The following is a 13,292-nucleotide window of genomic DNA, read 5'->3' as shown; positions in this document are numbered from 1 at the left end:
CTATTTTATTCTTTCAAAGTCTCCTTTAAAATACTGTATTTTTATTGTCTGGAAACAGCAAAAATTAAAAGTGCTCAGGGAATGCATTACCTATAACAAAATTGTGAATCACTTCAGAATTGTTTCACTGTAATCTCCTAACTTGTTGCAAAATGTTGCTTGATAGTGAGATATTTGTTTCCAAATTTCCGTAATCTGAAATCTAGAATTGTTCTATTTTGCTGAAATGTGGATAAAGTTGAGGAAATAGTGAATTCTTTGGTGTGGAAATTGTTGGAGGACTCTTTCTAGAAAGCATTCTTGTACTCTGCTGATTGAGAAATTTTTAAAGACTGAGGCAGAAAGTGTGTTATAGATTCTGCAATTCCAGAAGAGGTTTGACTGTCTGATTGTGGAGCATCCCAAATAAATTTAAGATTCCAAAAGAACCTGCTTAAGTGAGTAAACTCATTTAAGCAAATTGTTCATTTTCTGTGGTGTTTGGGGGCATGTATGACCTCTGCCACATGAGCCAATTAAATTGGAATGAGCTTTCCCTATCCTCTCCAAAAAGAAAAATGTTATTTTAGATCATTCGTGAACTCTAAAGGGGAGTCATGCTGTAGTCAAAAGCTACACTGAGAGCTTTGGTTTCTCACAGGAGTAATTAACTAGCAAAGGCGCTGGGTTTTTCTTAGACTTCTCCATCCAGGCATGCAGGCGAGCAAATCACATGCACAAGCATGGGGTTGTTGCAGGCTTCGTGTGCCTCGTTTATGCCTCCTGCTCCTGTCTAAAGGCATGCTGACAGCGCGCGTGATACAGACTCTGCTTTGGATTCGGGAAATTGGCTTCGCAGAATTGGCCATCCCACGTGGTGTTTTACTGCTAGGGGCASTCTTAAATATTTTAAAAAATCATCATTATGGATTCTTTTGATTTTTAAATGTGCATGCTTTTCTTAACTTTATCTTCCCCTTCCTCGTTAATTGTTAATAATTAAATTTCCTCTTTGATCTTCCCTTTCTTGGGCACATCTCTGTTTAGCACCTGGCATTGCTTTCCTTTGTTGACCTACGGCTAAAATATGTAGCCATTAGTGTATTTCTGGTGTAATTATATTCATTCCGACAGAAGAAAACTAAACTTATGTCATGCTGTTTTCTTTTCCTCTTTTCTTACAGTTTGCTGTTTTGTGGTTCATAAGAGGTGCCATGAATTTGTTACCTTCTCATGTCCTGGGGCTGACAAGGGACCTGACACTGATGTGAGTGAATTGGCATTTGATATATGGTTTGATATATTGCTTTTATGAATAGTTTTATGTTATTACACCTAACTGTAAGAATGCATTGAAAACAACGTCAGTAGGTTCTTTATGATAGATCTTTGTAGTCCTAGCAATTTTTAATGGTTCTGAAGTGAATATTGAAGATTTATGGACTTCAAAGATCTGTTTTGGTAAGAAGATTAACTGCTGATGAAGGTGTAAGCAAGATCGCTTACAGTCCTGAGATGTGTATCCAGCAGGAAGTCRGTAATTTATTTTTATGTGAATTTTACTTGATATGAACAATGCCCAGGAAAGACTGGGCATCTCTATTGTCTGTTTTCTGAGCTTGTTCTTGTATTCATCTTGTCCCAAGGTGTTACTTCAGAGTTGACCCTAGCCCATGTCCTCTCTGAGCCCAAGGATCTGTAGCTACAGCTAGATGATGATTTAAAATTGAGTCAGTTGGCTTATCTGAGATAGGATTTTGAAATTTGAATTTTATTGATGCTTGAGCTAACAAACCAGTCAGGATACACCCATTCTATCCTGTTCTATCAGTACTTTTTTATACACGTAACATTTCTAGTCAATAACAGATATTTACTTTCAATACATCTGCCTTCCTAGTAAGACATATGGTCAAGAATTTTATGCCTCCCTGCTGAAATAATAAACTGATCTTGTTTATTCACATAAAAATAACATTTATTTGAGATTTATAAATTCCAGTTTATAGTGAGGTAATTTAACATCTGCTTATGGGAACAATATAGTCCAAGTGTCCTTTGTTTAAACTGCACTGTTTTGTTTCTTTAGACGTATTCATGCTCTAGATTGTAGGCTATTATCTCCTCTGATGAAATGCAGAAGATTTTTCTTACTAGGTTTTAATAAGCTTTTCATGAATTGTTTTAAGATGCTAGACATGAGATCAATGAGCAATATGTGGGCAAAGTGTTGAGAGTTTTTGAAAATTTGAGATATTTAAAAAGTTTTGTTACTAAGTTTAAGAATAGTGAACTGAGAAGTATTTTAAGAACAAGGTTTTTTTCTGTTTGGGGGGCACTTTTTTTAAGTGAAATGCATTTCATACCATCAAAATTTGGGTATGTAAGACCAGTGCTTAAGTTGGGAGTACAGTCATCCTGTTCCGGTTCCCCTGCTTAGCTGACGGGGAGGGTAGTTGCCTGCAGAGAGCAGAGCAGCTCTTAGATGCCCTGAGCAATACAGGTCAGCCAGAGCCGAGTCGGGCGTGCTGGGAAGCGGCGCTTGGTGCCCCCTTACCGCAGCGCTGCCCCCCACGAGGGAAACCCCATCGGGGGAGTTCCTGGGTGGACGCTGGGCCTTTCTTCAGGTTTGGGCAGAGGTTAGGCATAATTATATAAAAGACTTGCAATAAGTCTGCATAAGTAATCGTACTCTAAAATGCAGTGAGTGCCAATGATGAATTGGTGTTTAGCTTTGGTCAGTCTTAAAAGCAAAGTAAAATAAATAATTAAATCTRGTTTTATATTAATGCTCAATTATGCAAATAAGTTGTTAATAAAAATACTGTTGATTGAGAATTTTAGTGGTGACACTTGTGTCTGGGTTGTCTGTATCTATAACGAATGGTTTGACTCAAATGTGTTTCAGATTTTTTTAACTAAGTTCTTCAGGGGTTTTTATTTGATTTTCCTAAAGTGCATAAATGAGAACACACATTCGTGTGTGAGACCATTTAATTTTATGGAGAATCTCTTTATTGTTATAAATCTGTTATGTAGCTATCTTTTAATAGTCTTTGATATTGCTGACTGCTTTCTTGGTTTGTTTTTTGTTTTGTTGTTTGCCCCGATGATTAAATAAATCAGCCTTATTTTAGTATTTGGGTTACCAAATGATCATTTTCAGTATTTACACAGAAATGATAGCTCAAAAATGCTTTGAGGATTAAAAGCAATACAAAAAATAAATGATTTATTAAAATTGTGTTGCATTCGCAGTCCTATTAAATAAAGAGGACTGCAGAATGTTACACTTTAATTTACTGAGATGTTTGTCTGACTTCAGTGTCTACCGTTTTATAATCTAGTATCCTATTATTATCTAAGCTCGTATAAGCTTAATTTTGAAATGGAATGTGCTGTAAAGGTGTGGCAAACTTTTAGATCTGAAAAATGAAAGTACTTTTATAAACAACGGCAGATTATGCAAGTGCACAGTTAATTTGCATACTCAAATTCTCCAGGGTCTTTACATGATGTAGACTTTCTGTTATTTGTGAGGAGAGTCATATAGCCATTAACAGAATAAAAGTTTCCAGAGCATAATTATATAATTTTTGCAGGTTTTTTGTCTGTGTATGTCTCCAGTCGAACACATACTGATAAAATCAGGCAGAGAAGGAGAGACAAACAGACATACATATATATAATTTTTATATTTATTTTATTTTGATTTATATATATGTGTGTGTGTGTGTATATATATATATATATGCATCATCTTCATATTGCGCTTAAGTGAGGAAATTATCAGCTTTTTGCACTGAGACATTTCTTGATAGTGAATTTTTGCTGTAAGCTTTCTCAAGAGACAGACATGTATTATAAGAGACAGCAGTTTTCGTATTAGAAAAGACTATGGGATGTTACTAGTGAGAAGAATGAGAAGCCAGTAGGTCAGAATCAAAGAACAGTAAAAATCTGCTAGAAAACTGCTTTGAATGGCAAATTTTTGAGAGCTGCATGCTTGCGTCCATACCCTGTGGGCAGCATTATTCTGCCTTCCAAAAAAACAAAAAAAGGAGTCATTTATATCGCGTTATATTTCTAACATAAATTGGATCCTCACAACTCCTTTACGGAAATAATTATCAGTTAAACTTATTCTCCTTAGTAAGGAGACTCAGCAGTCTAACAGCCAGATAGGTGCCTTGCAACCAGTGTCAGTCAAGATCAGGATCCGGGATGCACAAAACACTCCCGCGCCGAGACAGAATTGCCTTTATCAGCCCGTCAGCGGGGTGCAGCCTCGCGCAGGCGGTTCTTGCAGGTGAGTGTTCACAGACATCCCCGCTGAGCTCCGAGGTATCTAGGACAGGATGGCAAGGTCTTATTTATAGATTTCTCTTGAGGCAGGGTTCTGTGGTATTCACACTACGTGCCTCAAGGGATACAAAGAGTTTAAGAACAGTGTGGTGTTTCAGTCAGTCAGGAAGCCTCTGAGAGAGGAAAAAAGCTTAGTTTTTGGAAAGATTATTCTGACCTCCATGAAAGCTAAATGTGTAYCCATAACTAAAGAGTGAGGTCTAAGTATATCTTTAAAATAATGCTTTTTTGAAAGAGAGACTAGGATAATTTTGAAATAAATTAGGTGCAAAGAGATTTCTTGAATCACATAGATAACTGATTTTCAAAGCTCTTTGCAAAAAGAGGAAATTCCACTGACTGTTTTAATTTTTGCCACTGTCAAACAGATTAAGTGAAATTATTAATTTCTAGATATTTGTAGACAGTCAAAAATTAATGTTTAATTTCTGGATGTTTGAAGAGAGTCATTCAGAAACCAAAAGGGTTTCARACTGTGCCTATCCACAGGGCTTTTGTTGTTTGGTAGCCTTCTTGCACGGCAGATAGCTAAGTTCTTCATAAACTTTAACTACTCAGCTGTGTTAAAACCGCATGATCTGTATCATGCTATAAATAGTGGTGTCGAGATTTTGTGTCTGAGGAAGCGAAGGTTCCTTTTTGGGGAGGTTAGGACGCAATTGTAAATGGTGCAGTAGGTACCCTGCAACCTCGGTGGCCTTCGGGGAGAGACGGGATGGGTCACGCTTTCCATTCTGCGGTTTTAGGGTTGGGAAGAGAAAAAAAAACAGCCTCAGATATTACTGTGCTGTGGTCCAAGTGGGAAGGGARTGATTTGTAAATGAATTCCCCCCTCCAGGACGACAGCGAAGGGCTCGGCTTTGGCGTTAGGCTTAGAGTAGTGCTGACGTCTTCCGTGTCTGCTGCAGCATTACGCTCTTCAGTTCAATAGCCTTGCTTGTGATATAAATCACATACAGGATTTTCTTCCTTGAGTCACACCTCCTTACGGTAAATAGTCCTGCAGTAAATGACTACAGCAGGGCTAGTCTGAACTGTTTAGTCATCTTGACCATATTTTTCTTTCTGGTCAGTTCCTGGCAATGCCAAAATCTTTTTTATTCATTTAGTTGTAGGAGACTGGTTCCAGAGTGCCAATGTATTTCCAAGTTTTAGAATGAAAAAAGATAGTTATTTTACTCACGTTGGGGGATTGGGAAAAGAAATGGTAGTATGAAGCATAGTATTAAGACTTAGTGTAGAACTAGTTAAAGGGGGATTTTAATCAGAAAGATYTGCAGCACTTTTTCCAAGGTTAATCAAATGCGGCAACACGGTACATCCAATTTGCTTTTAACTGTTTGATTGTTTTTACACTGAAGTGCAAYGGTCATCTYGRTTTGACATCATGAGGCTTGAATAGCAAACAAGTGTCCATGATAAATGTTATAGCCACTAGCAACATTTTCATTCTTGCCAATATGAATTTTACATAATAGGAAAACGTCTATTAGAAATATTTTCTTTTAAATTAAAATAAAAATCTGCTCACTTTATTGCAAAGGATGCACGAAAGCAGGCAAGTCTGGAAAATAGCAAAGTTTATCGCTTGCCAGAGGAGCAAAAGTGCTTTCCTGAAGGCCATTGGAAATGTTATAGCTGGTGTTTCTCCAAGAATATTTTATTGTTCCCACTGCGGGGGACAACGGCTTTTAAAATTTTGTGTTTAGCTGTTAGCAAACATCTCATGCCCACTGCGTCCTCCTGACTGAACCCAACACCTGTTCTGCACGGTGAGTCCTTCTCCACCCTGTGGGTTACACCCTGGCGACACTACAATTAAACAAAGCAAAACATTTGCAATAAAACATTTAACTGCCATGCTGAGGTTTGTGTGTTCAGCTGGCCTCRTCCCTTAAAGCGTTGGCCCTTTCCTCCCTGGTAGCCTCGGGTGGCTTCTGGCACAGAGCAGGCTCTGCAGCRGGTCACGCTTCTTGTTTCATGTCATACAGGTGTAAGAAATCACAATTTGTGGGTTCTGTTTCCCGGTTTATATTTATAAATAGAGATACCAACTCAGTGTGTGTGTGCCTATTAGAAAAAATACTAATCACAATGATTTTCTTTGTTTGCAGTAGATGTTATTAGATGGGGAAAATAAATAATAATATTACTCTAAAATAATTAAAATACAAAGATATTTTTGTCAAAATAGGATATTCCTTATTGTATTCCTACTCTCCRTGCCCAATTAGCTACCTGTAGATTACCAAACTAAAAAAAACCACACGCAATGCAGTAAGTACGTTTTAAACAAATCTTACAAGACAGAGAGAATACTTTGCTTACTAAAATAAATATTTTATTTGTTATGACCACCCCAACTTCTGAATATCTGCAGGACATCTGAAGTAGTTCTTGCAGAAATAAAGGTTTGGTGCTGCTGGRGGAATATACTGAATGTTTTGACCTCAAAGGTCTCAAAATTACCTGAAGGAAGAACTTGGCTCGTCTAACAGTAAGTTGCTGTGAACGGCTCCCGCGCGCRGTTGTCAGGGCTGGTTTCGAAATGCAACGGGGGGGGTTGTTCCCGGGCTGAGACCCCTCTTAAAGGAGGAGAGGGAAAGCACGAGGAGGGGGCGCGGGGCGCACCGGTGCCCGGCCGCCCGGGAGGGCTSCTCCGGCCCGCTCCCCGTCCTGCGGGCAGGCGCCCTAACCGGGCCCGTGTCCCACGCGCCCTCGCGTTCCTCTGCTCTTGCAGGTACTTCGGGATCCAAATGGTGTTTTCCCACCTCTCTGTCCCGCTCCCACGGRGCGAAAGCCAACCATATGTCACCCTCGGCACTTCTGCTGCTTCCCCGCTTGGCAGGCGCCGCCTCCGCGCGGAAACCTCCTCCTCGYCTGCGCGGGGGCGTTCAGCCTGCTTTAATCCCCGCGCGCGGCCCGTTTCCCGCTCGGGCAGCCGGGCGCCGCTGYGCGGGAAGGCGCTGCCCGCCGCCGCGCACGGGCTCAGCCGCTGCTCGCCYTGTGCCTTCGTCCCGGCGGCCAGAAGCCGCCTCGCACGTCGCTTCAGCCAGGCTCATGTCCTGGAACGTGAAGCACGGTTTGACCTGGAGTGCATCGCCTATGGAGAGCACCGCTCTTCTATCCCTGTATTAGAGCACAGCAATTCTCTTTRGCGATTATAACGGCTTTGAAGCTAGAGGGAACGATCCTCAAGGAAAGGGGGTCCTCAAGAAAAATAGAGTTAAATTACGAAGGAACGGGGTCAGGAACTTTAAAGCCGTATAGTCCCCTGCAGCCCCACGAGAGCAATCCCAGAACTTACATAGACAGCTGACTCCCCATCTGCCGAAAGCAGGAAAATTTTGATTACACTTCTGGACAAATCCTCTCCTTAAACACACCCTACTTATAGGAAATAGGTGATGAATGCCTGACAGGGCACAGTGAAAGACTCCAAAGTCACGTTTTCTTAGGTCTTCTATTGTATAAAACTTGCATTTGAGACAGTGGGCATGTAGTTTAACTCATTACTTGTCACAGTTCAAGCTTTGAAAGTTCATAGCTTTGAAAGGCTTTTATTTATAAAGTAGATTTTTTTTTTAATTTTTCAACCCTGAAGAATTAAAATGCTGAAAAAATGCATCATGACAAATCAGAGTTTGTTTTTATATTCCAGACTCTTGCTGTGATACACAGGGTAACACAGGAGAATCTAAGAATTAATAGATAAATGGAGACAATATATCGCTATTAGATGGAAAAYCTATAAAGGATGAATCTGAAAATATCAGTGATTTTCATAAGAAGCATTAGCCTTTAAGAATAATTATTAGACAGTGACATTATAAAACAAGAGCCCTCAGCAAAGTTATTTGTAGTAGTAAAAAGAAATCTTGTTGATAGGGTTGCAATTCTAATGTCAATGAATACAGCTGATTAAGCAATCTGCTGGATGCTAAATTCAGAATCAAAACTTTTTCAAATTGCCCAAATTGAAGTTGACATTTTCCCCATGCAATTGTTACAGTATATTTAGTTATTCAGTTTAAGTTGAATTCAGTTATTTCCCAGTCCTCTTATACTTTCCCTTGACAAAAGTTAGTTGTGTCACCCTTTAAACAGCGTAGAAATGGAATACACGATGTCAGGGTTTAAGGGGGAAAGAAGKGGAAGAAAGCTTAGTGCTTAATAGTAATCTGTTCTTTTAAATGAAATGTCAAGAGTAAAATGTACCATACATTTGTATGTATCATACAAATGTACCATGTACCAAAATGAACCTTTTCTATCAGGTTCCATCCCCACAATCAAGAGTTAAAAATAGTGTCTGATTATGGCATGTTGAACTTACTAGCTAGAAGGAACCTGCAGAGCTGCAGACCACTGAGAAACTCTTGCAGAATGCCAAACATTTTTAGCACTGTCTGTTTTTGAGGTGGCAGTTCTTCCACCAAAATTAGATGAAGTCTTAATTTGGAATAAAATGAGTGGGCTAATTTTGAAATGCACTGTAGATCCCATATGCTACAAATAATTCTAGAATGTGTCACCAGGGAGCATACCTATCTTTGTACATTATTGATAGCTATTTCCTTGCAGTGCGTTGAGAAATTTGGTAATGAACACTGAGTTAAATTTATAAATGGTATAGCCTCTGTTTCTGAATATAAATCACATAATTCTAGGTACCACCTGTGAGGTAGGAGTAAAAAGAACAACTTTATAGGAGAGAGCAGATTACTTTTGTCAAGGTATTTTGACCCTAGGCTAGAGAGAAGGAAGGAAAAGGGGGAGAGAAGAAAAACAGGGAGCGAAGGAGAAGTTATGGCAGAGCCTTGCTGGCAAGAGAGCAGCTGCTGTCCTTTTGCATTTGTAGAGCTCCATCTAACTAACTGCTTCTGGTAAAGCATTTGGGTAGTTTCCCATTAAAAAAAAAAAAAAAAAAAAAAAAAAGCTTTGTTATTAGGCATGCTCTGATTACCTTTTTCAATCCTCTTAATTTTAGCTCTCCATGAAGGAGGTGACACTCTTAAGAGATCTGAATGGTTCACAGATTTTCTTGAGGCTTTTGTAAGAGACRAGATTTGCCTTGATATCAGGGAACATGTATTATGTGATATCACTGTCACAAAATACATTCTCATGTCTTTAATTGGTCAGATTTTTATAATGGTCCCAACAAAAGTTTATGCCAAAGGATTTTAAACCTACAGCATGTTACCTGCACTGAAAGATATCTCTGCCGTTTTGCCAACTGTCGTGATTCCTTTCGTAATTGGATTTCAGTTGTGCCCCTGCAAGTACGTAAGAATAGTGTGAGCCACATAATGAATGTGATGAAGGGTTAATGGAACTCAGCCCTTGGTATACCAATGAACACAGGCTGAGCTCAAAAGCTAAAAGTGAAAGCAAATGCTAAATTCTACTAAGGAGAACTTAATAGATGTAAGAGATTTTTTTTTTTTTTCTTTTTGTACCCATGAGAAGGGTACCTGCTGAACCACATGAACTGCACGAAAAATTTCTGTGTCAGGAAAACTGTTGTAATCTTTAACAAAGCTACCTTCAGGTCTGTTTCTATGGCAACAGGAGCATCAGACCAGCAAAGAATGGACCAGAAAGGAGATAAAAGCCTCTATAAAAATAGTTATAAAACACATATGCATAGCTTTGGCTACTTTAAGCATTTCAGATTTTTTTTTTTCATTAAAAAGAAAAAAAAGAAGGAAAAGAAAGCAGCTCTTCGGAACCTGGTTATTATGGTACCTATTGGTACTGGGAAACTGGCAGAATAAAAGGGGATGACCAACTTCGATGACATTAAGATTTTATAAATGGAAGTAGAAGTCTCAATCCTAAGCTTGCTAAGAAAAATACAATTTTTAAAGTGTGTTTTCTGAAACACTGTTACTGTTAAAAAAAATCTGAATCTTAGAGTTTTATTCCTTTTTAGAGAAGTTACACTGAGAAGGGAAATAATATATCCTTGTTCTGTACGTATCTTTTCCTCCTTTCTAATTAGTTGCTTTATTACATTTGAATTTTCTTTTTGTTGGCTAATTGTGAGTGTGTGAATTCTGCAAAGCGCATTGGTAGTATTACATATTGGCAGTTCCTGTGGTCGGTATTATTTTTCTCTTTATCCCTGTGTTGTCAGAGATTGAGTCAGATCGTATGAAAAAGAAGAATAAAAAAGCTTTTCTTTGTGGAATGGCTGCAGTTTGCCATCTGTACCGCTTGTCACCAACCCTAGTGAAAAAAGTGTGGAATAAGTACAATTGCATCTGACCTTGACGTTAATACTCCAGTACTTCTTGAAAATGAAATCTGATCTCTCTGTTTAGCTGAGCCTACTTTTGTAATGGCTCTTTCGTTGTCTCGTAGTTTCAAAGAAAAAAAATCTGTTAAAAAATGGGATCCACATTTATCTGTTTTACTTCTATTGCTGCAATTAATAATCTTCATTAGAGTTTAATACTATCATCTTATACAGAAAGGAAGAAACCTTTTGAAAACATTCTAGCTCAATTTTTTGTGCTTCACATATTCCTGAAATACGATTCTATAGGTGCTTTGCAGAGGATTACTGTTTGCAAATCTGACTTTAGGAGCTTTGAAAGCGAGCAAAAAAAGAGTCCAAAGAAAACAGTATGTGTAAGTAACACAGCACAACACTTTTACCACATTATTAAAGAAGTTAGTGTCACTTCTTTATAGAAGTTTGGCACCCCCATTTTTTTTTTTTTTTTTTTTTTTGGTAGCATCCTTGTCAAGTGTAAAGAAATAATGTGCATGATCACATTATTTCAAATGTGCTTCAGTAATATGACAAGTTGGAAAATAGCTAACAGATGTTGTTGCATAGGCTGATTTTTTTTGACATGAAGAGCAATGTCTAAATCATTATTGTTTGACTGAGCAGGAACTTTAATGGATGTTAGTGAATGATTACTTTTACTATGTTATTCGTCTAGAGAATGATCTGTAAAGATTATGTACCTTGTCTAAAAAACAGGCTAAAAAGTAGCCTTTCTGCAGTGAGGGTGTTGGGGACAGACGGGCATAAGAACATGAGATGTACATTATGTGGGCATTACGTGTGTGTGTGTGTGTGTGTGTGTATAATTTTTACAAAGAGGATTATTTGTTTCATTGTCATAGGTGTTCTAGAATCGCTTCAAATCTAGGCTTATCCCAAATTAGTACTGTCTTCCTGAGAAGAAAAAGTGAATTTAAGTAAAGATACCCTGAGCCTTTGAATTCTAGCATGCAACAGGAAGAAGACCTGGCTATCTCTTCTTATAAATAGCTCTATGAAATCCTTCCTTAGTTCAAATCCACCTTTATTTTTCAAGGTCTGTTTTAGTACGTATGGACTGACCTACTTAAGAATAAAYGAGTCATGTAGTATTGTTAAATCTGGACACCTAAAATCCTATTCCTCAACCTGCATTAACTATATAGGGTGTAAATCTTGCCTTTTTTAACATATTCAAGGTCTTTACTTAATTAGAACAAAGCAGAATGTTAAAAAACAGAGACTTAAATTTATGTGGTAGTCCTCAAAGTTTATTCATTTTGTCTTGCTGACGTTGTTCTACTAAGTGAAATTCAGTTCCTCATCTTGTGATTTAATGAAGTCAGTACTGTGTCAGGTTTCATTTTCGCTCCTTCTTCAGAATGATAGAATAGTTCTACRCATATGAGTACTGTTTAATATGAAAGGAAATAAAACAGTGAAGAAAAGGTAGAAACTTGAAATATGAAAGAYTTGAATGCGAAAAAGAATGGAGAGGAAGCACGTAGCGGGCAGTCGCAGGCTGGCAGCTCTGGCTCGGGAACGGCAAGCAGACGAAGCGACGTGTCGACGCTGTGTCGCGCAGTGCTGGCGTCCGCTGGAAGCTCCTGCGCGGGTCTGGCCTCTGAGCCCTCTGACGGGGAGCAAAGTAGGCTTAGGGCATCGAGGCGGGAGCAGAACGAGATAGGACGTCGTGGAGCTTGGAGGGATACGTGTAATCCCGCCGAGTTTGCTCAGCATCTGTCGTCTGCGTCCTCACGTGCCGAGAGCGTGGTTGGCCCATTCAGGAAGGTGAAAACAGTTTTATATTTAATGTGCTTAATTTAGAAACATGCCACAGAGAGGTAAAATGGAGCAAAGTAAGGTGTGTCTTTTTTTTTTTTTTTTTTTAAGTTGTTAGAAGGGCATAAAAAGAGGGATAGAAAATGGTCGATTCTAACATCCCAAAGTACTGCCTTGCTCCAGCGCTAGAAGATGTGGCTGTTTCCCAGTCATACAAGCTCAGATGAAAGTATTTCCTAGTCCTTTGTATTTGACAATGATAAAACCTTCAGGTCAAACAAGGAGACTGCTTCTGTGCCARAAGGTGTACCCAAACTACTCAGGCATGATATATTGTATGCCTAAATTAAGTCACTTTAATGACATAGTAGTGCAGAAATGGCTACTGTAATAAAAGTGTATTTTCAAGTAGTTCTGAAATGAATGAGTGAAAAGTTCCATTTTAATTTTTTTCTCATTACCTGTCATTACACTGCATTTTATTTTTTAATCTTACCAACTTCTGTCACCACACAGTCCATTTATTCATGTTCATTATGGCTTGTTTTGCCAATACTATTGGGATACTCTCCAAGAATTTTGGTTATTAGTCACTGCACTAACAGATCGATGCATCTTAATCAATACAGGCTTCCAAAAATTAAATATTTCCTGAAGTAGTGGTACAAAAAGATCACATTTTAAATAAAGTATCTCCTTAATAAATAAAAGACTTTTTGTCTTCCAAGAATATGTCACACATTGAAAAATCTTTAACATGGGAGATTTCTTGAGTGAAGGACTGCGGACAAAATTTATGTCCTACCCTATAGATATTATTAAATCCCTCATTCGTGCACACACACATGTGGCATATACACACAGACAAGGTGTGTTTTATTTG

The 13,292-nt window shown here is 38.5% G+C and overlaps 1 protein-coding gene across 1 annotated transcript in view; it reads left to right on the top strand.

Annotated features, from left to right (window-relative positions):
- The window catches only part of PRKCA (protein kinase C alpha), a 148,730-nt gene that overhangs the window by 57,503 nt on the left and 77,935 nt on the right, over positions 1–13,292 (top strand). The window contains exon 3 of the mRNA XM_085304790.1: positions 1,164–1,246. Within this exon, the coding sequence (XP_085160916.1) occupies positions 1,164–1,246 (83 nt within the window). The remainder of the gene's footprint in view (positions 1–1,163; positions 1,247–13,292) is intronic.

This window comes from Rhea americana, unplaced genomic scaffold (assembly GCF_003343005.1).
Source record: "Rhea americana isolate MKP2758 unplaced genomic scaffold, rheAme1 scaffold_21, whole genome shotgun sequence".
Lineage (NCBI taxonomy): Eukaryota > Metazoa > Chordata > Aves > Rheiformes > Rheidae > Rhea > Rhea americana.
The sequence above is the reverse complement of the archived record's forward strand: the minus strand, read 5'-3'. Positions and strand labels throughout refer to the sequence as shown.